The sequence below is a fragment of the Aphelocoma coerulescens genome, chromosome 11, assembly GCF_041296385.1.
Source record: "Aphelocoma coerulescens isolate FSJ_1873_10779 chromosome 11, UR_Acoe_1.0, whole genome shotgun sequence".
NCBI classification, from domain to species: Eukaryota; Metazoa; Chordata; class Aves; order Passeriformes; family Corvidae; genus Aphelocoma; species Aphelocoma coerulescens.
Window position 1 is genome coordinate 7,545,580 of NC_091025.1, and position 23,343 is coordinate 7,568,922.

Sequence of the window (23,343 nt, forward strand, 5' to 3'; positions counted from 1 at the left end):
GACACTGGCAGAGTGCTCCATGGAGAGCCAGCTCTGGTCTGGAGGACAGGACAAGACACCTTAACCAGGGCAAGACCTCTGGCTGGCAGTGCCTATGGCATGGGCACTCTCGGATGCTGAGTGCCAGGCTGAGCCCACTGGCCAGGTAGGAATGGGCCACAGGACACTTCCCTGGTAGCCTCGGTGGCATCACCTTTTCCCATCTCTCTGCCTGGGTACAAATGTGCTACAAATGTTTGCCAGCAGAAGCCAACAGCTGGGGAATGCAGGCTGGAGGCAGGAGCAAGGGGAAAGCTCCCTGCCCACTGCTCCACCACATCTGATCATTGTCATTGTCCAACTAATCTGTCAAAAAGAAAGTAAAATGGGTTTTACACAAGCTTTGCTTTGCAGTTTGAGCACAGCATGTCCCATTTCCAGGGCAGCCCCACAACACCCCTGGATCCAGGAACCTCATCCTGTGCTGCTTTCCCCCTGCCCCAGGATGGGGAGATGGAGCCCAGCTGCCCATCCGTGCTCCAGTTCACCTGGGGCGATCAGACCCGGGCCCCCCGGAGCAGCCTGGAGCCTCATGGGGCCTGGAGCATCCTGGAGCATCCCAGTGGTGCCCCACAGGGCCTGGAGCACCCCTGACGCCGGAGCAACCTGGCTTCTGGATATCCCCGATGCCGGCGTATCCTGATAGAGGTCCCCAGAACCCGGAGCATCCCTCCGAGGCTTGGAGCATCCCTGATGCCAGAGCGTCTCAGTGGAGCCCCCCAGAGCCTGGAGCATCCCGAAGCCTGGCGCATCCTTTCCGGACGCCCGCGGGAGGGCGCGCCGAGCCCCGAGCGGCCTCTCCCGGGCCGGGGAGCGGCGGAGGGGCCGGGCCGGGGCCGTGTCTGCTCCGGGTGCGGCGTCGCGCGCGGCCGCGGCGGCGGGGCCATGGCGGTGGCGGAGGCGGCGGAGGCGACGGTGCCATGCCGGGTGCAGTACCTGGAGGACGCGGATCCCTTCGCCTTCGGCAGCTTCCCGGAGCCCCGACGAGCCCCGGTTTACGCCGTGGAGGAGGCGCTGGCCCTGGGGGCGCAGCTGCCCGCGCTGCACCGCCTGGTCGGGGCCCCGCTGCCGGTGAGCAGGAACGGGGGGCGGCGGGGAAAGCACCGTGCGGGGTCGAGGTGGGGATTGCCGGCCAGAGGGGACCGGGGGGCGAGGGATCGGACGGTGTGTCCCGGGCAGCGCTCCCGGTGTGAGTCACGGCGGGACTGGTGAGCCACCGCGGGACATGCCAGCCTCGGCCGGCCGGAGTTAGTCGGCGGGGAGGAAGAGAATGTGTTTGCTCAGAGCAGGCAGGAACCCAGGCAGGGGGAAGCAGGATGACGGCAGGCGTCCGTGCAGCCCCGTGTGGTCGGGGCTGAGCCAGGCAGCGTGTTCCCCACCTGCATCCCGCTTCCACGCGGGCAACCAGGAGCAGAGCACACCGGCTCCCCAACCCTCGGGACCTTTGCAGTGTTCCTGCTTGCTGCGGCACCTGGAACTTGGGGAGGTGATGCTGGAGGCGGGGGGCCACCAGCCCCTGCAGCCCCTCACCGGCCCCTCATCTCACCGGTCCGCCAGCAGCTTTGTCACCAGAGAGCAATACGGAAATTCATGCTGAGCAATTTCCTTCAGATGGGAGGAAGGCAGGAGGCCGAATGGGAAGCGAGGCACCGTGTCTTTTCGTGTGTCCTCAAGCCTGAGTCGGGCTGGGAAGTGGAGGAGACAGAGGAGACAGGGGACCCTCCCAGCGTATCTCCTGTGGGCGTGATGCTCTCGAAGCATCCTTCTCAGGATGGGGACAAGCTTGTTTTCCTCTTTAGGAACGCGGGACCCAGCAGAGCTTGGCAGTAGCTGAGCATCTCCGTCTTGCAGCACTAGAGGAGTGCAGGGAAGGGAGGCAGGAACGCAGGCTGGCTGGGGGATTGTGGAGTCAGAGCCGGAACAGAGAGATGGGGCAGAAGGAGGGGGAAAATCAGCTCCGTGTGCCCGACACTGAACTTGCTGGCCTGCCAGGGGAGAGGGGATCACTTTGAGACCTTTCCCTGCACCAAACAAACCTCCCCCTTATCCCCCTTTTCATTTTTATTGGAGCAAAGAAGCAGCGTCTCATGTTGTCGCCATCATGGGATTTTTAGGTGGTGACTAAAGGGAGTTTGTTTGGGAACAAACAGCCCGGAGACATGACGAATGGAGCAAACTCAAATTTCAGGCGTGTGCTGTGCTCCCTGCGCAGGACCTGGCTGTAACGGGATCGCCAGCCCGCAGTGCTGCCATGGTGGCACGGGGCAGCGGGAGGGGGAGGGGAGACTGGACACTGCGTTCCCGAGGGCGGGAGCTTTGCAAGGAGGTCCTGTGCCCAGCAGAAGTGTGTTGACCCTGAGATTTCAGGCTCTGTTCCCTGCCTAAGCCAAGCTATGGATATTTTTTCCTGTAGTTTCCCTATACCATCCCATGACCCTTGGTGAAGTAACAGGTGAACAGCCTAGATCCTGTTCTGGGTTTATAAACCAGATTTCTGGATTATATAGGTTATAAACCATGCTGCCTTTACCACACGGAGCTCTCGGAGGCAGCAAGGGCTGCAAAATGCCCCACCTGACAAGCTGGGATGCTGGCTGAGGTTTGCATGAGCAAACATGTTCATTGGGAGCCTCCTGCAGTGGGATTTACAGCCTGTGGAGTGAGGTCAGTCTCCCAAACCATCCAGTTCAGTCCAAATTCAGAGCTGCACCCTTGGAGCCATGCAGCCAGTTCCCCTGGCACGACCAGCCAAAGCCTCCCCTGGTGCCCTTTGTGCCAGGTAGCACTCAGCTCCATTAGTTACCGCGCTAAAATTAGTAAATGAACAGTCGGATTTTTCCCAAGGAACTGGCTGTAAAAAAATTCATCTGGGGATGTCTGGTGCCAGGTTTGTCCTGCTGGGCAGCATGCCTGGACCTGCAGAGCACTGGGAAGAGGATGCAGCAGTCAGGAGGGAGCTGGGCTGGGGTTACGCTCATCGGAGGAGGAGGATTGAGCCGCAGGCACCCAGGGGATGAGCCGCCATGGGAGAGCAGCTGAGTCCTGCCCTTGCTGGGCCCAGCAAAGCAGCTCCCTGTGCTGGGAACAGCTTAGAGATGATGAGAAAGAGGTTTCTGGTGCAGGCATTGCTGCCTTGAATGGCCTGTCCTGCCCCATGACACCCTTGGTGCTTCCTCTCCCTGAACACGACCTGTCGCTGATGACTTTTTCATGCTCTCCGGGAAGTGTGTTTGTGCTTGGAAATACCTTCCCGCTTTGTTTGCTACTGCTGTATTGTTTGCCTCCAGGCTGATACTATCTTCTCCTGCTTTCCAGCATTTTTCTAGTACCCTTGGGTGATGCTTGGGCAGGGTGTGGGCGTTTTCTGAACCTCAGGCAGGTTTTGACAGGGCAGGTTTTTTTGGCTGTCCTTTAAGTCCCCAAAGGCCCCTGCACTCCCTTGCCTCCCTTGAGCACTATCTCACCTCTGAATCTGGGGATTTTTCCAAACAATTGCAAAACCCTTCAGGCTAGAGTTTTGCTTTCTCCTTCCTCCCCCGGAAATCTGGGAAGAGCAAACAGCTCGATGGCCTCAGTGCCATAAGCTTGCTGAGAGCTCTTGTGCTCGATAGAAGTGCTGGTGGGGCAATCTCCGTGTGTGAAGTGCACAACCCCCCTCCCACAGCCCTGTTGCCTTCTGTTTCCTAACAGGCTTGAGGAGGGCTTTGGTGAGGGTCCTTGCCCCACTAACCTCTGGAAGGCACAAAAGAGGTGAGGAGGGGTCGACAGTGGCACTGCTTTTCCCCTAATTTGCTGCTTGCTTAGTGCTGAGTGTTGGTGCTCAGCAGCCCCCAGCACTCCCCAGCTCCTAACACCATCCTTGCATGGATCCTGGGGAGGGAGCTGCAGCCAGGCATTCATGCCATGGCTTTTCCAGCTGCTGCCTAGGACTGGGACCCTCCTGCTGCCACCGGTCTGTTGATGACCAACGAGAAATCTACTAATGAGCAATGAGCCCAGCTGGAGGAGCTTCAAGAGGGAAGCAAGTTTGCACTTCTGGGGCAACTCTGGGTGACCTACAGAGATCCCTCCTGGCTTGGGTTTTATCTCCTGCCCCCGCAGTGGCAGTGTTCTCATCCACTTGCTGCCATCCATCATGCAGGAGTGGACAGGGGACAGCACCTGAGTGCCCTGGCAGTGGACACCCCTCTTAGCCCTGCAACTAAATTGTGGTGAACACACTTGGCTGAGGTTGGGGTTGGAGTTGGTCCTGCAGGGTGGCTCTATAAACCATCGGCCCCTGGGTGTTCTGGGAGGGTGAGAGCAGCTGATGCCAGGGCTTTCTGACCTGTCAGTGCCTTGTGTTTAGCTGCTGCCTACTATATTTAAATAATACATTTTTTCTGTAATTTCCCCATAGCCTTTGTAGAAGAGCGGCAGCGATGTTGGGAAATTGTGGCTACTGCAAAAAGAAAGTGTTACAAGGGAGTAAAAGTGTTTCCTTTGCTGGCAGATAAAGAGGATATTTGCTCCCTGGCCTTGGAGCATCCTCCCATGTGGGGGATGGCATGATAGGGGTGAGCAGGAAAATGTGATGCTGTGGTGGGTGGTGTGAGTTCATCTGTGTGTGGACAATGTCTCCATATTGGAGGTGGGGAGGTCTCCATCACACCCCCATTGTATCCTGGAATAGTTTGGATTTGAAGGGACCTTAAAGGGAACATCTTGTTCTACCCTGGTGCCATGGGCAAGAACACCTTCCATTAGACCTGTCGTTCCAAGTCCCATCCAACCTGGCCTTGAACACTTCCAGGGACGGGGCATTCAACACAGAGAGAGAAACCTTTTCCAGGTTCTGGGTCCTTGTCACCCATCAGGGCTGGCACCAGCATTGTGTCCTCAGCAAGACCCCAGAACCTCCCCGTGAATGGGTGAAGGGCATCCATCTTGCTGCAGGATGGCTGGGACTTCCAGGAGCTGTGGGCTGGATGTGTGAGCGTGGGACACTCTCTTCTCCCAGCTCTGCTTTGCCCTTAAGTCCCCATTGCCATCAAAGTCTAGCTCATTTTATAATGGTTTACCAGGCAGGAGAGAGGTGGATCAGAGCCACCCCGCACTGGGAGCTGTCAGTAACCTGTGACCCCAACTTGCTGCCCCCAGCAGCCCGACACTGAGATCCCAGATTGATCCTACATGGTGTAAACCCCTTGTCCGAATAACCCCTGGCCCTGAGGCAGCCGGTGCTCCCTGGCGTGGAAGTGCTGCCCAGGATTTTTGGCAGGGCAGCAGGAGCCTGGGACAGCCTCTCTCCATCCCCAGGGGATGGTGTTTGCCAGGGGGGCCACAGCCAAACCAGGGCCCAGTGCTTGGAGCATCCCTAGTGGGAAACGTTGCCAAGCTCACACGGGAAATACGCAGGGTCAGGTCCCAGGGGCTTGGCCTCTCCCCACCAGCTGGGACGTGTCACCAGCCCCGAAGGAGCTGGGGATGTTAACTCTGGCTTGCTGGGGCTGTGGCAGCCCAGAGAAGGCAAGGCTTTTGTACTGGAGGTGATCTGCTCTCGCTGTGTTTGAGTGCCTGGGTGGATGCAGGGATGCCTGAGGTGATGCCCAGGAGGCTGCAGGGATGCCTATGGGGATGCAGAGGTGGCCAGGAGGACACAGAGATGTCTGGGAGGATGCCCAGGAGTATGCAGGATTGGCTGGGTGGATGCAGGGATGTCCAGGTAGACGCTGGGATGCAGGACAGCCTGTCTCAGTGGAGGCATTGAAGCATTCCCCAGCGAGCAAACCCTGTGTGGGGTCAGCGTTAGGGACTCTCACTGTGAAGGCAGAGCTGGCAGCCAGGAGTACCTGCCCAGTGCCAGCAGCCTGTGTTTGCTGCACATTGCCATGGCTGGCTGGCGTAGCCAGTGACTGCAGGAGATGGAGTGGGACACATCAACGTCCAACCCAACAACAGTGCCCTGCCAAATTGCCTGTTATCCTGAGGCGTGGTCAGCATTAATTACTTCAATGCACGTGACGTTTTACTTTGCCCTCTGGTATTAACGTCACACAGTGAATTCATATGTGTGAGCTTGTGCACAATGCTGGTATGCAAGGAGATGGGAATGTCATGGAAAGGAACCCCAGTGAGATGCAGGAGCCATACCCAGTATTGCTGTGGGATCTCCAGGGCCACGGTGGGGAAAGGCATTGATGGGAAAGGCCGAGAAGCTGTTCCTATCTGAGCTCCTCAGCCACAAGACTGTGCTTGGAGTTTTTGCAATTTGGAGCTGAAATTGAGGTGGGGTTTTAGATGGCTGACAGCTCCCCACTTCTCTCCCCTATTGCTGCTTGCACTGCTTGCTCTTGTTTGCACCATGAGCAGCTTTAATAATGGGGTTTTATCCCCGGTCCTCAGCTCCTGCCATGCAGATCTGTTCCTTGGAGGTGGGGTGAGCAGGGAGAGGGTGGGGCAGGCGAGTTGCAAATGCTTTAGGAACAGATCCAGATGTGCAGAGGAGGCAGGGTGCTGACACTGCCCTCCCTCTGCTTCTCCTCTGCCTCGAGGGTGAATTCCTGTGTCCCAAAAGACCTGCCTGGGTGCTGTGGGGTGCTGCTGGCACCAGGGAACCTCAGGGACTTTGTGGGTGCTGTGCCCACTGGCTGTGCACCATAGGTGCTCTGCATGGACTTTCTGGGTAGATGCCCTCGCCCCAGCCTTGTCTCAGGGCTGTGCTTATCCCCATCTCGATGGAAGATGCCACGTGGCTGTGGGCTGAGTCAGAGGATGTGTCAGCCAGGGGACATCCCAGGGATTTGCCCTGGTTTGGGGTCTCCCTGGCTGGGCTGAGTGCCTGACAGTTCCCTCAGATCCAGTCCCTGCAGGCGGGGGCAATTTGCCAGCCCTGGGAGGAGACAGATCCTGCCCCAGTCGCACCCCTGCTGACTAAGGGGAGTCTCAGGGAGCCGATCAACCTCTCGCCATGGTTCCCACCCAGGGATTGCCAAGGAGCTCAATGGCAGCAGGACCGCCCTCACTCAGCCTTTCCCAGCCTGGGGCTCCATGTTTCTCCACAATTAGCACCAGGCTGAGGCAGAGGGTGCTGGGGCATCTCCCTGCAGAGCCAGTGGCTGGGGACAGGTGGGACATGCCAACCCACTCCAGGATGTGTCTGCCAGCTGAGTTTGGTGTGGGCAGGAGGGTGACCTAGGAATGCTCTGGAAGCCAGGAGGGCTGTGGTGGGCGTGGGCGCTCAGCCTGACTGTCTGCATCCCCAGCTGGAGGACTGCACGCTGCAGGTCTCGCCCTCTGGACACTACCTGGACCTTGACTTGTCCCTGCTGGAACAGAAGGATGATCTGGAGGGTTTCTATGAGGAGGTCAGGTGAGGCACATGGGGTACCTGAGCCCTGTGGGAACAGGACACAGGGACCCCACATGTGTGTGAAGACCACGGGCAAGGAGCCAGGGGCTGTGGTGATCCCACTGCAGGCACTCACACTGCATTTTCCTCCACCTTAGGAAGGGGAGACGGCCAACCCTGATCCTGCGCACGCAGCTCTCTGTCCGAGTCCACGCCATCATCGGTGAGTTGGGGCTGCTCCCTCCTTCAGGCTGCTCCAGCAGCTCCACTGCCCTGGATGGTGGAGGTTTGGCCTCAGCAGTGAGTTGTGGCCAGGCTTTTTATGATAGAGAGGGCTGCTTCCACCCCATAACCCCTCCCAGAGATCAGGGGGCATGGTCCTCATGGGGTACTCGCTGGGTTAATCCCCTCCATCCTCAGAGATCAGGACTTTTGCCTCTTGGGCTGGGAGCCCACCGCCCACTGCAGTTATTCTGGGTCATTCAGGCAAGCTCTAAATATAGCTGTGAAGACATAAACAAAGGGCTCTTGCGCAGCAGAAAGTGCTGCCATCGTTCAGGCAGCCTCCTCTGAGGTCCTGCAAAATATTCAGGAGTCTCAAGACTTTTTTTGTCTTTGGCAGGGGGAAAACAAGCACTGAGCAGAGTGATGCCAGATGGGCATCGGCTGGCTGTGCAGGGCTGCAGCTGAGCTATGCGGGAAGGGGCAGGAAGCCCAGGGTCAGGGTCATGGTCATGCTCTTTGTCAGCAGTTCCCAGGCTCTGTCTGAGCCCTGAGCTCTTCTGCTTTCCCTCCCAGCTGCCCTGCTTTCCCTCTCATCTCTCTGACAAGCTGATAAGCGAGTGGAGGAGGCTGCTGGGACACTGTGTTTTACAGGGCATATCAGGAGGACTACTTGGACATCTTGTTTTTGGCTTGTTACAGCTCTAAGCCTGACCCAAATAACTTGGGATGCGTGGCTAACTCAATTTTTGCATGTGGGAAGTGCTGGTTCCCAATGGCTTTGGTGTCTTCATGGGGCCTTCCAGCTTCCCAATGCCCCGGCTGCTCCACGCTGACTCCTGCCTGCAGGCGTCACCCCCATAAGCACACAGTCTCCAGCCCAGTGACAGTCCTGTCCCCAAGCAACCCATGTCACACTACCATCCTTCCCATCCTCATCCTGTGGTTTTTCCCAAGCCCCGGGGCTGCTGGGAACTCTGGGACCATGGCATGGCTGTGCTCAGGGAGAGACGGCTAAAAGTAGCTCAGCCTCCTTCCTGTGTTCATGTTTGGGTTCTGCACAGGAAACCAAAGGGGATATTTGTCATATCTGGTCAGAAAAAAAAGGGCAAAAAAAGGAAATAGGAAAGTGGCAGAGCTGAAATATGTAGTTGTGGAACAGCAGCTGCTTCCAGCCAGTGTGTCCCGCAGCCGGGGCAATGCTGGGGTGATGGCACGGGGGTTGATCAGGATGAGGGGCTGTCCCAGGAAGCAGTGCTGGTTCAGCAGTGAGCCCCTCCCACCACGTCTCTCCTTTCCTCCCAGAGAAGCTGTACAACTCGCAGGGGCCAGAGCTGCGGAGGTCCCTCTTCTCCCTGAAGCAGCTCTTCCAGGTGAGGTGGTGCTGGTGCAGTGGGGGGCCAGGGCCTCCCCCAGAGCTGGCTGCCCACCCCACACTGTGGTAACACTTGGCCTTCTCCCCACAGGAGGACAAGGACCTGGTGCCAGAGTTCGTGAACCTGGAGGGGTTGACATGCCTGATCAAAGTGGGGGCAGAGGCTGACCAGAACTACCAGAATTACATCCTCCGGGGTTGGTATTTGGGCACAGGGCACCTGTGGAGCAGGTTGCCTAAAGAAGCTGTGGATGCCCCATCCCTGGAAGTGTTCAAAGCCAGGTTGGATGAGTCTTTGATGCAACCTGGTCTAAGGGAAGGTGTCCCTGCCTTTGGCAGGGGAGTTGGAATGAGATGGTCTTTAAGGTCCCTTCCAACCCAAACCATTCCACAATTCTATGCTTATCCTCAGGAAGGAATGTTGGCACTCATGGTGGGTGAGCCAGCAAATCTGCCAGGGCTACTCTGCCTTCCCAGCTACCAGACATCACCCTTGCTGCGGTGATGCTGTGCAGGGATGGGAATTCCCAACCCCTGCCTGCTGCACCGTCAGCCTGCCCACTCTGCCTTGCAGCCTTGAGCCAGATCATGCTCTTCATGGATGGGATGCAGGGTGTCATCAACCACAACGAGACTGTCCAGTGGCTGTACACGCTGTCAGGAAGCCCAGTGAGTGCCTGTTGTTCTTGGGGAGCTGTCTGTGCCCTCCACTGCACCCCCTTCCCTGCTTGTGGCTGTTCCCTTGCACCATCCCTCAGAGGATGTACTTCACTCTCTGCCTCTGGGCTTGGTACCCTGGTACCTTTGCTTGTGTTGGGTCCTACTCCCACCCATCTGGAAGTCACCCAGGATCTGCAGAGCTCCCTGTCCTGATGTGACCACATTCCCAGGCACAGAGCTTGAGTAAGACACTCCTGCTCCAGGTCCCTTCCCAGTGCCTCTTGGCCGTCAGCCTCACAGCTGCAGGTCCCTGGCCCCACGGCAAAGCTCCCAGTCCTGGGGCATGGGCACAGCCATCCCACAGTGCCCCAGCAGCACGCTGGCAGGCTCCTGCCACTGCTGCTGTCCCAGCTGCCATCCCTTGTCCCAGTTTCGCCTGGTGGTGAAGACGGCACTGAAGCTGCTCCTGGTGTTTGTGGAGTACACAGAGCCCAACGCCTTGCTGCTCATCCGCGCCGTCAATGCCGTGGATCAGGCGAGAGGTAGGTGCAGCTCCAGCCTCCTGCAAGGTCCCTGCTGGGGGACAGTGTCCCCTCCCGGCCTGCATGTCACCTGTTCGTGCCTCTTTTCCCAGGTGCCTGTCCGTGGTCCAACCTAATGGCCATCCTGGGGCAGCGCAACGGGGCTGACACGGAGCTGCTGGTGTTCACCATGACTCTGATCAACAAGGTCTGTGAGGGTGTCCCCGTGGTGCCACACTGGTGGGGCTCAGTGTGGATCACCCCAGTGCCAGCAGCATCCCTCTGATTCTGCCCAGACATTGGCAGCCCTCCCAGATCAGGACACCTTCTACGATGTGACCGACTGCCTGGAGCAGCAGGGCATGGAGCAGGTGGTGCAGCAGTACCTGGGCAGCAAGGGCACCGACCTCGACTTGAAGCAGCAGTTCACACTCTACGAGGTGAGCAGGGCTCCAGCAGGATCTGGCCATGTGCTGCCTGCCTCCAGCAGGAAGGGTGGGTGCATGGGGTGGCAGGGATGCTGCTGTGCCCAGTGCCATGCCCCTGGTCCCTCCACAGAGTGCTCTCAAGCTGGAGGATGATGTGGAAGAGCCGCCCCCAGGGGGACGCAAAGAGCGGAGGAGGACAGACGAGGGCCGGCGTGGGTGGCGATGCCAGGGTGGCTCCCAGGATGCCAGTGCCGATGCCCAGCCACTGCTGGGGTCTCCTGGCACTCCAAAGGAGCCCCCAGCTGAGGACGCCCTGCCTGTCCCTGCACCGACCAGCCCAGCAGAGTAAGTGCAGCTGGAGGTGGTCTGCGGTGGGGATGCTCCTGGCATGGTAGAGACACTGAGATGCTGCATAAGCAGCACTTGGATCCATTGCTGGTGCCAGGGTGGAGAGCAGCCCTGTGGGACCTGCTCTCAGTCCCTGTCACCTTCTTCCAGACCCTGTCCCACCAGCATCTACAACAGCATGTCCAGTGTGCGGCTGGCCCTGGCCTCCCCCCCAGCTGAGAAGGAGCAGCCCCCAGGCCCAGGAGAGCGCAGTGTCTACAAGTAAGGAGCCAGGAGGGGCTGGGTGCATGGAGGTCTCCCAGGGCAGCAGGATGGGCTGCCAGGAGCATGAGGTGTGTCCATCCCAGGGCACACTCTGCCTTTCCTGGGGGGAAGCAGTCTGGGAGGGCACTGGAGCTGGAGATATGTATGAGGGGGCAGCAGGTGTCAAAGGGTCCAGCCAGGGGCTCCAAGGCATCCTTCGGGCATGCACAGTTCTGCTCCAGCTCCTCCTCATTCTCCTCTCTGCCCACGCTTGCCCTCTCCTCTGCCCACTCTTTCTGTCTTTCCTTTTGCAGGCTGCACCAAACTGCCCCTGTCTGGTAAGTGCCTGGGCTCTGCACGTGCTTGCTCCCTCCCAGCATGATGATAGAATCCTAAGATCCTGGAACAGTCTGGGTTGAAAGGGACCTTAAAAATCTTCTAGTTCCAATGCTTCCACTAGACCAGGTTGCTCAAAGCCTCATCCAGCCTTGTCTTAAAGGGATGGGGCATCCACAGCTTCTCTGGGCAACCCATGCCAGTGTCTCACCACCCTCACAGGGAAGAATTTCTTCCTAATACCCCATTTAAACCTACTTTCTTTCAGCTTAATGTGCTATTAATTCTCCCTTGCCCTATTCTATGATGCTCTGGGGGGAGTGGGTGCTTGCACCCACCTTGCTGCCCCCATCCCTTGCCTCTCCCCTTCAAGTCCTATCTGCAGGACCCCAACCCACTCCCCCATCACCCCACAGGATATGGCACCCTCTGATTCCCGTTTTGGGGTGAGGTGTCCCTGCTGGGGGTGGCACAGCCCACTCCAGGTGTTCTGGCCTGGTGCAGGAGATGATTTCCCATCTCTCCAGTACCTGATGCCATGTGCTGCCTGGGTAGGAGGGGACTCACCAGGGGTCTCCTGGCTCCCCATGAACCCTGGGGCCATGCTGGAGGGCTGTCAGGTGGTGTGCGCAGGACACACAAGCCCCAGGGGGCTGCCAGCAGTGGGGGCTAACCCCTGTTTTCCCTCAGGCGGGAGGATGCCCCCTCCTTGCATGGGGACAAGCCTATTTTGAAGAAGTTTGAGTAAGTAGAGGCATGCGTGTGTCTCCAGGCTTCCTTGGACTGGTGCCCGGCTGGAGGTATCTGGGCTCCGGCCACACAGGGAATGAGGAGCAGGAGTGTGCCCTCAAGTCCCTGCCTTGGTGCCCTCCTGGGTTTTGCAGCTTTTGGATGAAGGTTGCAGTGAGCACTGGGTCTTTTGGGACCAACTGGTGACAGCGGCACCCTGATGGCAGAAGCCTTCAGCTCCCATGGGGCTGCAGTGACCCTGTCCCTGAGCCATGGGGCCATTGCCTCTCTCCGCAGGGCTCAGAGGAGGTTGAATCCTCGGTGTCCCCGATGCGGTGTGGCCAGTGCAGGGGGTTTCTGTGCTGTGGGACTGGCTGTGCAGTGTGGCATGGTGTGGTTTGCTGGTTATCCCTGTTGTCCCCATCCCTGCTTTGCTCCCAGCTAATGTCCACCCCATCTTGCAGAGCTCGCTTTTTGGAAAACCTGGCTGCAGCCCAAAAGGAGAAGATCTCTTCCATGGCCAAGGGACGGCTCGATGTCCTCAGTGATACTACACTGGAGCATCCTACTGCTCTTGCATGGGAAAGAGACCACGGCACCTCTGATTCCAGGATGGAGCCGCCCAGCATAAGTAGGTGCTGCCAGGGTGTGTGTTCCCAGCTCATCCAGGTCCCTGGGGTGGGGATTAGTGGCCCCTCTGTCCTCATCCCATGCCTGTGAAATACAGAGCCTTGGAGGAGCTGGTGGTACCACCTTGCTAAAAATGCTGGCATCTGAGCACACCCCACTGAGGAACAGGACTCCAACTCCACGTGGAGCCCAGCACCACTTGCCCCTTCCAAGCAGATTGTCCCAGCTTCTTCCTCTCTCCCTGCAGGGTCTCGTTTGGCTCGACCTGACACCACTGACTCCTGCAGCACCATCTCCTCTGACACCAAGTTTATGCTGGACATGCTCTATGCCAAGGGCTCCTCGGAGTCGGAAAGGGAGAAGGTGTTCCATGAAATACCTTTACCTCCTCGGATCCAGGATGAGGTGGAAATGGACACCAAGGGAAGTAGCAGCCAGGAGCAGGAGAGTGCCCGGCTCCGTGGCAGGGCTCTAGATGGGCCAGTGGCCAGTGCCCATGCCAAGCTGGTACGTGCCGTGTCCAGCATAGATGCCGAGACCCACACGCAGAAGCTGGAGAACACCAGGATGATGCCCATCAAAAAGGACACAGAGCTGACATGGGAGCGCCTGGAGACCATCCCTGTGCAGCTGAAGATCAAGGACCTGGACTTCACTGATCTGGGGGAAGAAGAAGATTTTGACATCCTGGACACGGGGCCAATGACCAATGGGTCCTTCCTCCATCCTGGCATTGAAGCAATGAGTGCTGGAACATTCATGGCTCCCCCTCCACCTCCTGCCCTCCCTGGTTGTCCACCACCACCTCCACCTCCACCTCCTGCCCTCCCTGGTTGTCCACCACCACCTCCACCTCCACCTCCTACCATCCCTGGTTGCCCACCACCTCCACCTCCTGCTATCCCTGGTTGCCCACCACCTCCACCTCCACCTCCTGCAGTCCCCAGCTGCCCACCCCCATCCGGGCTGCCAGGCCCCTCAACAACAGATGGCCCCTCCCAGGCCAAGAAGAAGAGGACAGTGAAGCTCTTCTGGAAGGAGCTGAAGCAGCTGGATGGCACTGTGGGGCCTGGCAAGTTCGGCCAGGGGACACTCTGGGCATCCCTGCAGAATGTTGAGGTCAATGCTGCCAAACTGGAGCATCTCTTTGAGTCACGGTCAAAGGAAGCGCCAACCTCAAAGGTACCGATGGGCACCCACTGGCCAAGGGGACTTGAGGAGTGGGAGGAAGGCTGTGGGTTCCTGTGGGGACCCTCGGCATGCACTGTCACCCCTACCCTGTGTCAAGGATGGGCACCAGCAGCCCGGAGGTTCAATGGGGATGATTATGTGCAGTGCACAGATTTGGTTTGGCTCACTGCATGCTCTGTGTTCATGATAAGTTCATGAGGGTGAGCCCTTTGCCTGGCTGTCCCCATCCATCCTGTCCTCTTTGCAGAAAGCCATCGATGGGAAGAAGGTGGTGGTGGTGTTGGACCCCAAGAGGAGCAACGCCATCAACATTGGCCTCACCGTGCTGCCGCCCATCCATATAATCAAGACAGCTGTGCTCAACTTTGACGAGTTTGCAGTCAGTAAGGAAGGGATTGAGGTGAGCACAAGAGAAGCAAGCTCGGCTCCTCTGAGGTCCTCAGCAGGTCATTTCCCCAGGCTGGGAGACCTCCAAGCCATGATGCCTGGGATGACACATCCCATGCACGGAGTCTGACATACCCCTCATTCCCTGCTCTAGAAAATCCTAACCATGGTCCCAACTGAGGAGGAAAAACAGAAGATCCAGGAGGCCCAGTTGGCCAATCCTGACGTACCTTTGGGCTCTGCAGAGCAGTTCTTGCTCTCCCTGTCTTCCATCAGTGACCTCACAGCCAGGCTCCAGCTCTGGGCCTTCAAGCTGGACTATGAGAGCCTGGAGCAGGTACGGAGCCATGTACCCCGTCTCCCCTCTGCCCTCCCACCGCTGACACCCCAGCAGTGCTAAGCACTGAGCCAAGCATGTTTCTGGTGAGGACCAGTCAAATCCAAACATGGGAGGTGCCATCCTGGCTGGGGATGGGCTGCAGGTCCCCAAGGCAAGCATGGGCTTGGATTGACCAGGAGGTGGTTGTCCTCATGGGTGAATGCTGAAGTTCCCAAAGGAGAGAGTGGCCAAGGGATCTCACCTGCTTCTCCCCTCACCCAGGAGATCGCAGAGCCGCTCTTTGATCTGAAGGTAGGCATGGAGCAGCTGGCCAGAAATCACACATTCAAGTGCATCTTGGCCACACTGCTGGCTATGGGCAACTTCTTGAATGGTTCCCAGGTGAGGAGCAGGGTGAGGACCAGCCATGCAGCATGGGCACCCAGAAGGGTCCGTGGGGAGCTGGGAGGTGCTGGTGGGGACCCAGTGGGTCTGCAGACTGGATGTCTGCTGGAGTAGGGAGGAGAGTCCCTGCTAAGTCCATTGGGTTTCAGAGCAGAGGCTTTGACCTGGGCTACCTGGAGAAGGTCTCGGAAGTGAAGGACACAGTGCACCGGCAGTCCCTGCTCTACCATCTCTGCCAGATGGTGGTAGAGAAGTTCCCAGAAACCACTGACCTCTACTCAGAAATTGCCTCCATCACCCGCTCCGCCAAGGTGAGGCAGGGCAGGTGAACCCGGGCAAGGATAAGGTGTGGGTCCTGTGGCTGCCCAGCTACACCAGCATGGCCAGGGACTGACATCTCACTCTTCCAGGTTGACTTTGAAGAGCTGGCCAACAGCCTGGTGCAGCTGGAGCGGAGGTGCAGGGCCTCCTGGCACAACCTGAAGGTGATTGCCAAGCATGAGACCAAGCCAGTGCTGAAGACCAAGCTGACAGAGTTCCTCAAGGACAGCACCCAGCGCATCATCGTCCTGAAGGTGGTGCACAGGCGTGTCCTCAACAGGTTGGTGGCTTGGGGACACAGCAGGAACCTCGCAGTCTGTTTGGTGGCCCACTGTGACCGGTGTTCCCATAGGTTTCACTCCTTCATGCTGTACCTGGGGTACCCGGTGAGCGCAGCGCGGGACGTGAAGGTGACGTCCATCTGCAAACTGCTGCGGGAGTTCGCCCTGGAGTACCGCACGTGCTGGGAGCGCGTCCTGCAGCAGCAGAAGAAACGTGCTGCCCACCGCGAGCGCAGCAAGACCCGGGGACGGCTCATCACTGAGGTACGGGGACACTCGGCTGGGTGCCACCAGGAGGTGATGCTCCCCATTTCCCCAACACCAATCTCTCCTCCCATTGCAGACTGAGAAATTCTCTGGCATTGCCGAGGCAGTTTTGCCATCTGCCGTGGTGTCCAGCAGCCCCAAGGAGCAGATGGAAGCGGGTCACGAGAGCATGAAGATTGTGCTGACCTCCCCCACAGATATCCCTGCCCGCCGCAGCAGAGCCAGCCAGGGTAGGAGCAGGATGGCAAAGGAACTCAAGGCATGCCCAGCTGGCTGGGAACAGCTGGTGCCAGCATCCTCAATGTCCCCATACAGGAACTGGGCATGGCACCCCAACCCAGGGCTCTCCAGCCCAGGAGGATGTTCCCAGCTCCCCCGATGATGCTTCAGATGAAATCATGGACCAGCTGGTGAAATCAGTGACTCACAATGCCAACCCCCGACCCTGCCCCAACAAAGAGCGCAGGAGGTCCCGTGGCAATCGGAAGTCCTGTAAGTCCCATCCCTGTGTCCTTGTGCCCTGTTCCATCTCTGTTGCCACGCTCTGTCCCTGTACTCTGTCCCATCTCCATGTCCCTATCCCATCTCTGTGTCCCTGCCCAGATGCTTTTTCCCAGCTCTGTGTCCCTGTCCCCTTACCCTTTCTCTTTGTTGCTATGCCCTGTCCCATCTCTGTATCTCTCTTCCCATGCTCTACCCAGTCCCCATACTCCTTCACATCTCTGTCCCTGCCTTCTATTCCATCTCCATGTCTCTGTACTCTGTCTATATGCCTTGTCCCATCTCCAGGTCTCTGTGCTCTGTCCTCATGCCTTGTCCTTTGTGTCCTTGTTCCCATGCCTTGTCTGGCTCCTTCCCCATGGGCCACCCATGACCTGCCATGCTGAGCCTACCAGGCAGGACGTACCCTGAGACCAGTCTGTGCCACTGCACCCCATTACCCCTGCCCTGCCTGGGCAGGCCCCCAGTGCGTGGGGACTCTGGCACCCAGTGCTGCTCGTGCTGCCAGTGCCGCACTCTCCTCTTCCTGCAGTGCGGCGGACGCTGAAGAGCGGGCTCAGCGATGAACTGGTGCAGGCGCTGGGCCTGGGGCGGGCACCTGACATGGAGGTTTGAGGGGGCCAAGAGGGCCCCTCCTGCTCCCTGCTGCCAGCAGCCCCCCGGCAGGACGTGGTGGCAGCCCCTGCGGTTCCAGGATCAGCACACTATGCACCTTTGGCCTTGCCTCACTTTTCCCTGCTGGCCTCCAGCTCCTGGGGGTGCAGGCAGCAGGACGGGAGTGATGCCCCCTGTGGCGACCGGGATGGAGGATGCTCAGCACCCATGCATGGAGGCTCAGGGTTCATCTTCTCAACAGTATTAGAGGGGTCAAGGGGCTGGACTCAGACTCCCTCTGGGAACTGAGTCTGGCCCACGGCTGCTGTGGCAATAAAATGATCTGATATGCTGCCAGCATCTCTTGTTCTTGTACCTGAGAGGCCAGAATTCTGTGATACTCCCTGGCCAAGTCAGTATCTCTCCTCCTGCATCCTCAGCCTTGCTGTCTGGGGCAAGCACTCAGCCAGCCCTGTGGCTTGCAGGCACCATTGTCCCTCTGGGGACAGCACAGTCCCCTCTGTACCGGGACAGCTGGGGGACTTTCCAAAAGGAGCAAGGACCGCTGCCAGGCTCAAGGCTGCACACTCAAGGGCAGGAGCAGCGGCTTGAGCACAAGGCCACAGCACAGTAAAATCATCTCACACCTCACTTCTCCTTTACAAACCTCTCCTGGAGGGCTTAGCCAGACCCAGACCTGGGTCAGAGGCAGGGTGGTTGTTCCCCTCTAGGAGCAGGTCCAGGGGACAGCAGCCATGTGTCCCCCAGCTGCAAGCCTCGGAAATACCTGTGCTTGGCTGCCTGTTCCTATAAATGCATCAAGGAGAGCATCCGCCTGTCCCCATGACAGCATAGGAGATGTTCCTGCCACCTCCTGTCCCAGTGTGGCTCATGCCATGCCAGACACAGATTAAACCCCACACTGGGTGCTAACTGTGATGCTCCTCACAGGTGGGTACCGTTCCTGAGCATCCCCCTCTGCCAGCTGCTGTGCTTTGGGCACTGTCACCTGTGGTAGAGGCATTTGGGAATGTCATGTCATCCATCATGACAGCTCCACCTCGGCGCTGCCCTGGCGCTGCCTCCAGCCCTGAACCCCGCACAGCAGGTCTCTGTGGCGTTCAAGGAATGAAGAACTCCACAGGGCAGGGCAGCTTTTTCCTCCTGGCTATCTCTGCCCAGGGTTGTTTCTCTCCCACGAGGCTGAACATGCCAGCCTGCCCCAGCTTGCAGTGTGTCTGAGATGTTCCTGAGTGGCCCTGGGAGCAGCAAGATGCCACACTGAGAGCTGCAGGTGTCCCAGAAGTGCCCCAAGATGCGGTCTGGCTTTCCTGCCTTCTGGGTGCTTGACCTGAGGCTGCAAAAACAGGACAAAGAGGTTATGATAGGCAACAACGAGACACAGGAGGAAAGAGAAAGGGTTGAGAAAGCACCTTCTTGACTCCTGCACCTACTCCAGGTACCTAAAGTGACATTACACATGTCACAGTCCCAGGATTGTTACTCCTGAGGGCTTGCTGGGGGAAATGGAGGCAGGGTGCAGGGGAACATGTTTGGGTTTTTCCACCTTTTTTTTTTTCAGCCTTGGTGTTATTTCCAGGATTCCCAGCCCAGCCCTGGACACACGCTGCCCTTGAGTGGCGCCTGAAGTGCTTGGCTTGGCCACAGCACAAGTGGTTTATGCCAAAAATAGAACTGGCAGGGGTGACCCCCTGGGAAGGAGAGGGGGTGGCAGGATCCTGCAGGCACCTTTGCGAGCTGAGGCGGGTTTGTGGCAGTCACACGAGGCTTGGTGGGGACCTGGGGCACGTGTGGCTTTAGCAGCGTCAGCAGTGATGGGGTTGGCGTGCTGCATCCCCAGTTGGCTTCTCGAGGTGGGATGAAGTGACCCTGCCCGGGCACCCCGTGGCACCCAGCACCTCCATTCCTTTCCCCATCTCCGTCCCTGCCTTCATGCCCACGCCAGCCCAGGACCACGAGCTGTGTCTCGCTGCCACGAGGGGGCACGGTGGCCACACGCACGGGGAGGCCACCCTAAAGGACGCTTCATGTCCCGAAAGGACGCCCGGTGTCCCGCCGCTCTTCAGGCACTCGCCGCTGGCCTTCAGCTTGTTGCTGTCCCCTGCCTGGCACCCGGCCGGGCTGCGCCCTGCTTCCCCTACCCAGCGACACATCCTGCCTCTTTCATGTCTCCTGTTGAATGACAGCCGCGTCCTTGGTCCTGGCTGTTTGTCTGGCTGGCGGGGACAGGCTCCTGTCCCCTATGATCAGCTGTGTCTCCAGGGCTTGTCCCTGGCCCCATCCTGCCCTGGCCCCCTTCCAGGCAGTGAGGAGGCGCAGGGGACAGCAGGAACGAGCCTGGCTGCACTTTATGTTGCATTTACCCTCTTCTGTGTCTTCCATCCTTGCTGTGATAGAAGATGTCCCCTGCCTTCTCCATCCCACCTTTCCCATGGGATGGTCCCAGCACAGGGTCCTGTTTGCTGCCACACTCCGAGGTCAGCTCCCGCTTCATGCTACATGGGCATGTCCCCAGTGCCACCCCCAAGCTCAGGGTGGGGGACTGCCTGTGGTCCTGGCCTCGTGGTTGCCATGAAGCCCCACCACCTTGCATGGGAAGCACAATTCCCATCAGTGACAGCACAACCTCTCTTCTCTTCCCAGGTCAGAGCCATTTCAAGCACTTCTTGCAAGCACTGGTGCACCTTGACCACCTTCCAGAAGCATTATGATCATCTACCCCCCCCCCCCCCCCCAAAATTCTTCCTCCTGCCTCAGCTGGAGGACACCTACTCTACTTCCTGGCCTCAACCCTCTTAAGCAACTTCAGGCTGACAACATGCTTCGTTCTGCAATCACCTTCCCCAGCAGGATGGAGGTGTGGGATAGGAACCAGGTCACAGCTGCTGTGACCTACTGCCCTCTTCCCTAGGAGCAGAGGGAGCAGGATGTCACCTGGAGCGTGTTCCAGTTGGCTTCCCCTGGCATCTGTCTTGTGGCCAAGAGGGAGACTCATTTCCCCTGTCCCCATCACCCCAATGCTGAGGTACAGACTCTGTGAAGGGTATGAAGAGATGGGAGATGGGAGGTCGATGTTGGGCTGGCAAAGCAAGGCTGGCATGGGTACCACGCACGCCCCAGGAGAACACTAGGCATTAGTGGAGAGGGAATCACTTTGGGGTATCATTAACATTTCATAGCCACACCAAAGGAGCAAGGTCCCTGCAGCCCAAAATCAGCTCAGGTTTGGGGAGCTGCGATGCAGAAAGCCTGGCTGGCAAAGGCTGTGCGGGCACAGTGACACAAGGTCCTCACCAGGGCAGAAGGTGAAACCTCCCAAAGCCATGAATGTGGCTGGAAACAGAGCTGTGTTTTGTAAATACCTGCAGATCGTGCACAACCTGAAAAAACAAGTCAGAGGCAGGAATGTTCTGAAGACAAAGGGGTTTGGAAAGAGCCAGACCCAGGGTCAGTGCTTGGCTGGATGCTCCATGCTGCCAGCAAGGCTGTCCTGGGGAGCAGTCTTGGTACTCCCCAAAGGAGTTGCTCCAGCCACAGCATCCCAGGACCAAGGAGGTCCTGCCCAGCCGCTGGGGAAAGGTTTGGGCCGTGCCCACCATCCAGCTGAGGTGTGTGGAAACCCCCTACAGATGGAGGATCAAAGCCTGGGGCTCAGGCTGATTCCACCAACATGGTATCAGATGCAGCAGACAATGGGAACCAAAGGTCACCTGTGATTTACAGCTTGAAAACGTAAGGAAAGATCAAAAAAAGTCCTTTGTTAATTAAGTTGGAAACAAGGAATGGAAAATGCTGGTGAAGAAGAGGAAGAAAATCCCAGAGCAAGGAGCTAAGGTGGCTCCATGGAGGCTGTGGCTCAGGTTGGCTGTGCCATGGGAAGTGCCTCCAGGCTGGGCTTTTTTAGACTCAGTTTCCCATGCCTTAGGTTTGGGAAAGGATCATAGGGATGTTGTTGGGTGTAGGACAGTCTTCCTGGAGCTGAGGCTGGCTTAGCTGAATCACAGCCACCTGTGGATCTGTGCTCCCTAGAGAAGAAAGCCACAAGAACAGAGTTCCCACTATGGTAACAAAGTTCAATCAGAACCAAGAGAACTGCACAAGTTCAGTAGTACGACACAAATATTTGGTGCCAGGAGTAATCAATCACTGTCCTCTGCAAGATGCTTTGGGTCAAAATGAGAGTTAATTCCCGGTGGTGCAACAGCCTTTGTCACCCCTGAACTGTCTCCAGCCTCAGGCACCAATGGGCTCCAGTGCCTCACATCTTCACCCACGTCCATTCAAGGGCTCTTTGAGGACATTGTGTGGGAGACAAGGAGCCCTTTAGTCCAGCATCCCCTTTCCTGTGGGTTTGACAGCCCACAAGTGACCCACCCCTCAAGTGACATTGAAGGAGGCTTCAACCCCATGGTCCCCTCTCCTCAGACAACTGCTCCCAGGGAAGGACTGTACCTCATGGCCTGTGTGAGGAAGGAAGAGCTGGCACAAATATCCATCAGCACTGAACAGGCAAAGTGCCCTGTTAGGCGCTCGCCTGGGTGGTGTTTCCTGAGGAGATAATAGCCCTGGAAGAAGGACTTGCTGTTTTGAAGAAGATTAAGTACCTGTGGCAGCAGCATGTGGATGAATCACAACCCTCATGGGCTTAGAGCCCCTGGAAATGGCTTATGGCACTTTGAAAACAATGTCATGAATCTTCTGCAGATCAGATTAGGGAGTGGAACAATTATCTCAAAACCTGTTAGTCATGGGAGGCTCCAGGAGCTGGAGGAACAGCCTGGGGCAAGGGGAGCACTTGGAAGATGTGGTGTGTGTGTGTGTCCCCCCTCCCAGGGACCTGCTTGAGCAGCCCCAGGAAGGGTGTGGGAGGTGGCTGTGGTTGAACCAGCCCCGCTTCCCCTGTGAAAGGTGAGCTGTTATTAACAGAACGGTATGGAAGAGCTCAAGTAGGTCAAAAGGTAATGGGGCTATCACCGGCATTTCCCAACAACACGGCGTGGCTGGGAGGCACCCTCGGGATTGGGCAATGGGCAGACGAACAAGGCCAGGCACTGTCTTCAAGGGAATAGCCACCAAAGTCACCCTGACTGCACACCAGCCTTTTGGGGGAAAGCTGGGGAGCAGCCAGAGACAGCAAATGATGCTGCTGGTCCAGCCCCACCACGCTGGACCTGTGGTGAGAAAACCCACAGAAAGCCCTGACTGGTATGACAAAGAACATCACGGCTGTCTACAAGCCCATCTTGAGGTGTCCCACAAGGAGGGCATCCCAAGACCATGTGTAAGGAGATCTGGAAGGGATGGATGGATGGACGGACAGATGGACATCCAACCCAGCTCTCAAGGTGTTGTGGAAATTCCTGTTGCAATTTGGGAATGGCCACATCTACCATCTCTGTGAAACACCATCATGGGTACAGACTTTGCATTCTGGCTTTCCCTGCAAAGCACCATATCCCTGCCCCCGCTCCCTTGCATACCCCAGCACCTGCAGCTCGGCCAGAACAGTGAGGGATGGTCTCTCATGGAAAACATCCTTTCTCCAACAGGATTTTTCAAGCCCCAGTGAAGTGATGTGTGATGAAGGTTTAACTGGGTCCTGTTCAGAGCCCAAGTACCCTGAGGCTCTGCCTTGTGGCCACCTCTATTGTTTTCACCAGGTTCAGTAGCCCAGGGCCACAAGCGAGCAGATTCCTGTGGGAGAGCCCGCGGCCATGCTGTTGGGAGCATTCCTCCTCCTCCTCTACCTTGCCGGCATTCCCAACATTCCCTTGAGCACTCCAAACTCAGCTGGGTGACACCACCACACCCCAGCCAAACCACCCCAGCCTGTTTGACACTGTACTTCTGCAGCCGTTGTCATCCCCACTGATGAAATGTGTTTTTCTGCCAGTACCAGGGAGGCTGTTTCCAATAAGGACGGCACAGGCATCCCTGGCACATGCCACCACCACGACAGGGCTTGTGAGGTCTGGTGGGGTGGCCGGTGCTGATGGCAGCACAGCTGGCAGGGCCCAGCTCCGCCGGGAAGGGAGAGTAGTGTTGATGATGGCACGCGAGAGCCCACGCGGAGAGTGCCGAGAGTCAGGCCCACGGCAGGGACGCACGAAGAATCACCGAGTACGGAGACTTGGTGAAATATTAAAGCAGGTGCTTAATAAAGTGAGCCCAGCGGCAGCAATTACCCTGTGTAAT

At 57.8% G+C, this 23,343-nt stretch overlaps 1 protein-coding gene across 2 annotated transcripts; it reads left to right on the forward strand.

Annotated features, from left to right (window-relative positions):
• Positions 1-860: 860 nt before the first annotated feature.
• FHOD1 (formin homology 2 domain containing 1) lies at positions 861-18,582 on the forward strand. Of its 2 annotated transcripts, XM_069026817.1 has the most exons (24): positions 861-1,110; positions 7,284-7,390; positions 7,528-7,592; positions 8,897-8,964; positions 9,058-9,163; positions 9,541-9,635; positions 10,057-10,168; positions 10,261-10,355; positions 10,444-10,587; positions 10,706-10,920; positions 11,074-11,184; positions 11,481-11,504; positions 12,193-12,246; positions 12,696-12,862; positions 13,109-14,043; positions 14,300-14,452; positions 14,594-14,776; positions 15,041-15,160; positions 15,313-15,474; positions 15,574-15,764; positions 15,837-16,029; positions 16,109-16,262; positions 16,348-16,524; positions 17,066-18,582. In XM_069026817.1, the coding sequence occupies exons 1-24, from the start codon at positions 925-927 to the stop codon at positions 17,146-17,148; spliced, it is 3,900 nt and encodes a 1,299-aa protein (XP_068882918.1). In that variant the 5' UTR covers positions 861-924; the 3' UTR covers positions 17,149-18,582. The 2 variants fall into 2 exon arrangements, with proteins under 2 accessions (XP_068882918.1, XP_068882919.1); XM_069026818.1 differs by lacking the exons at positions 11,481-11,504; positions 12,193-12,246.
• The last annotated feature ends 4,761 nt before the right edge of the window (positions 18,583-23,343 follow it).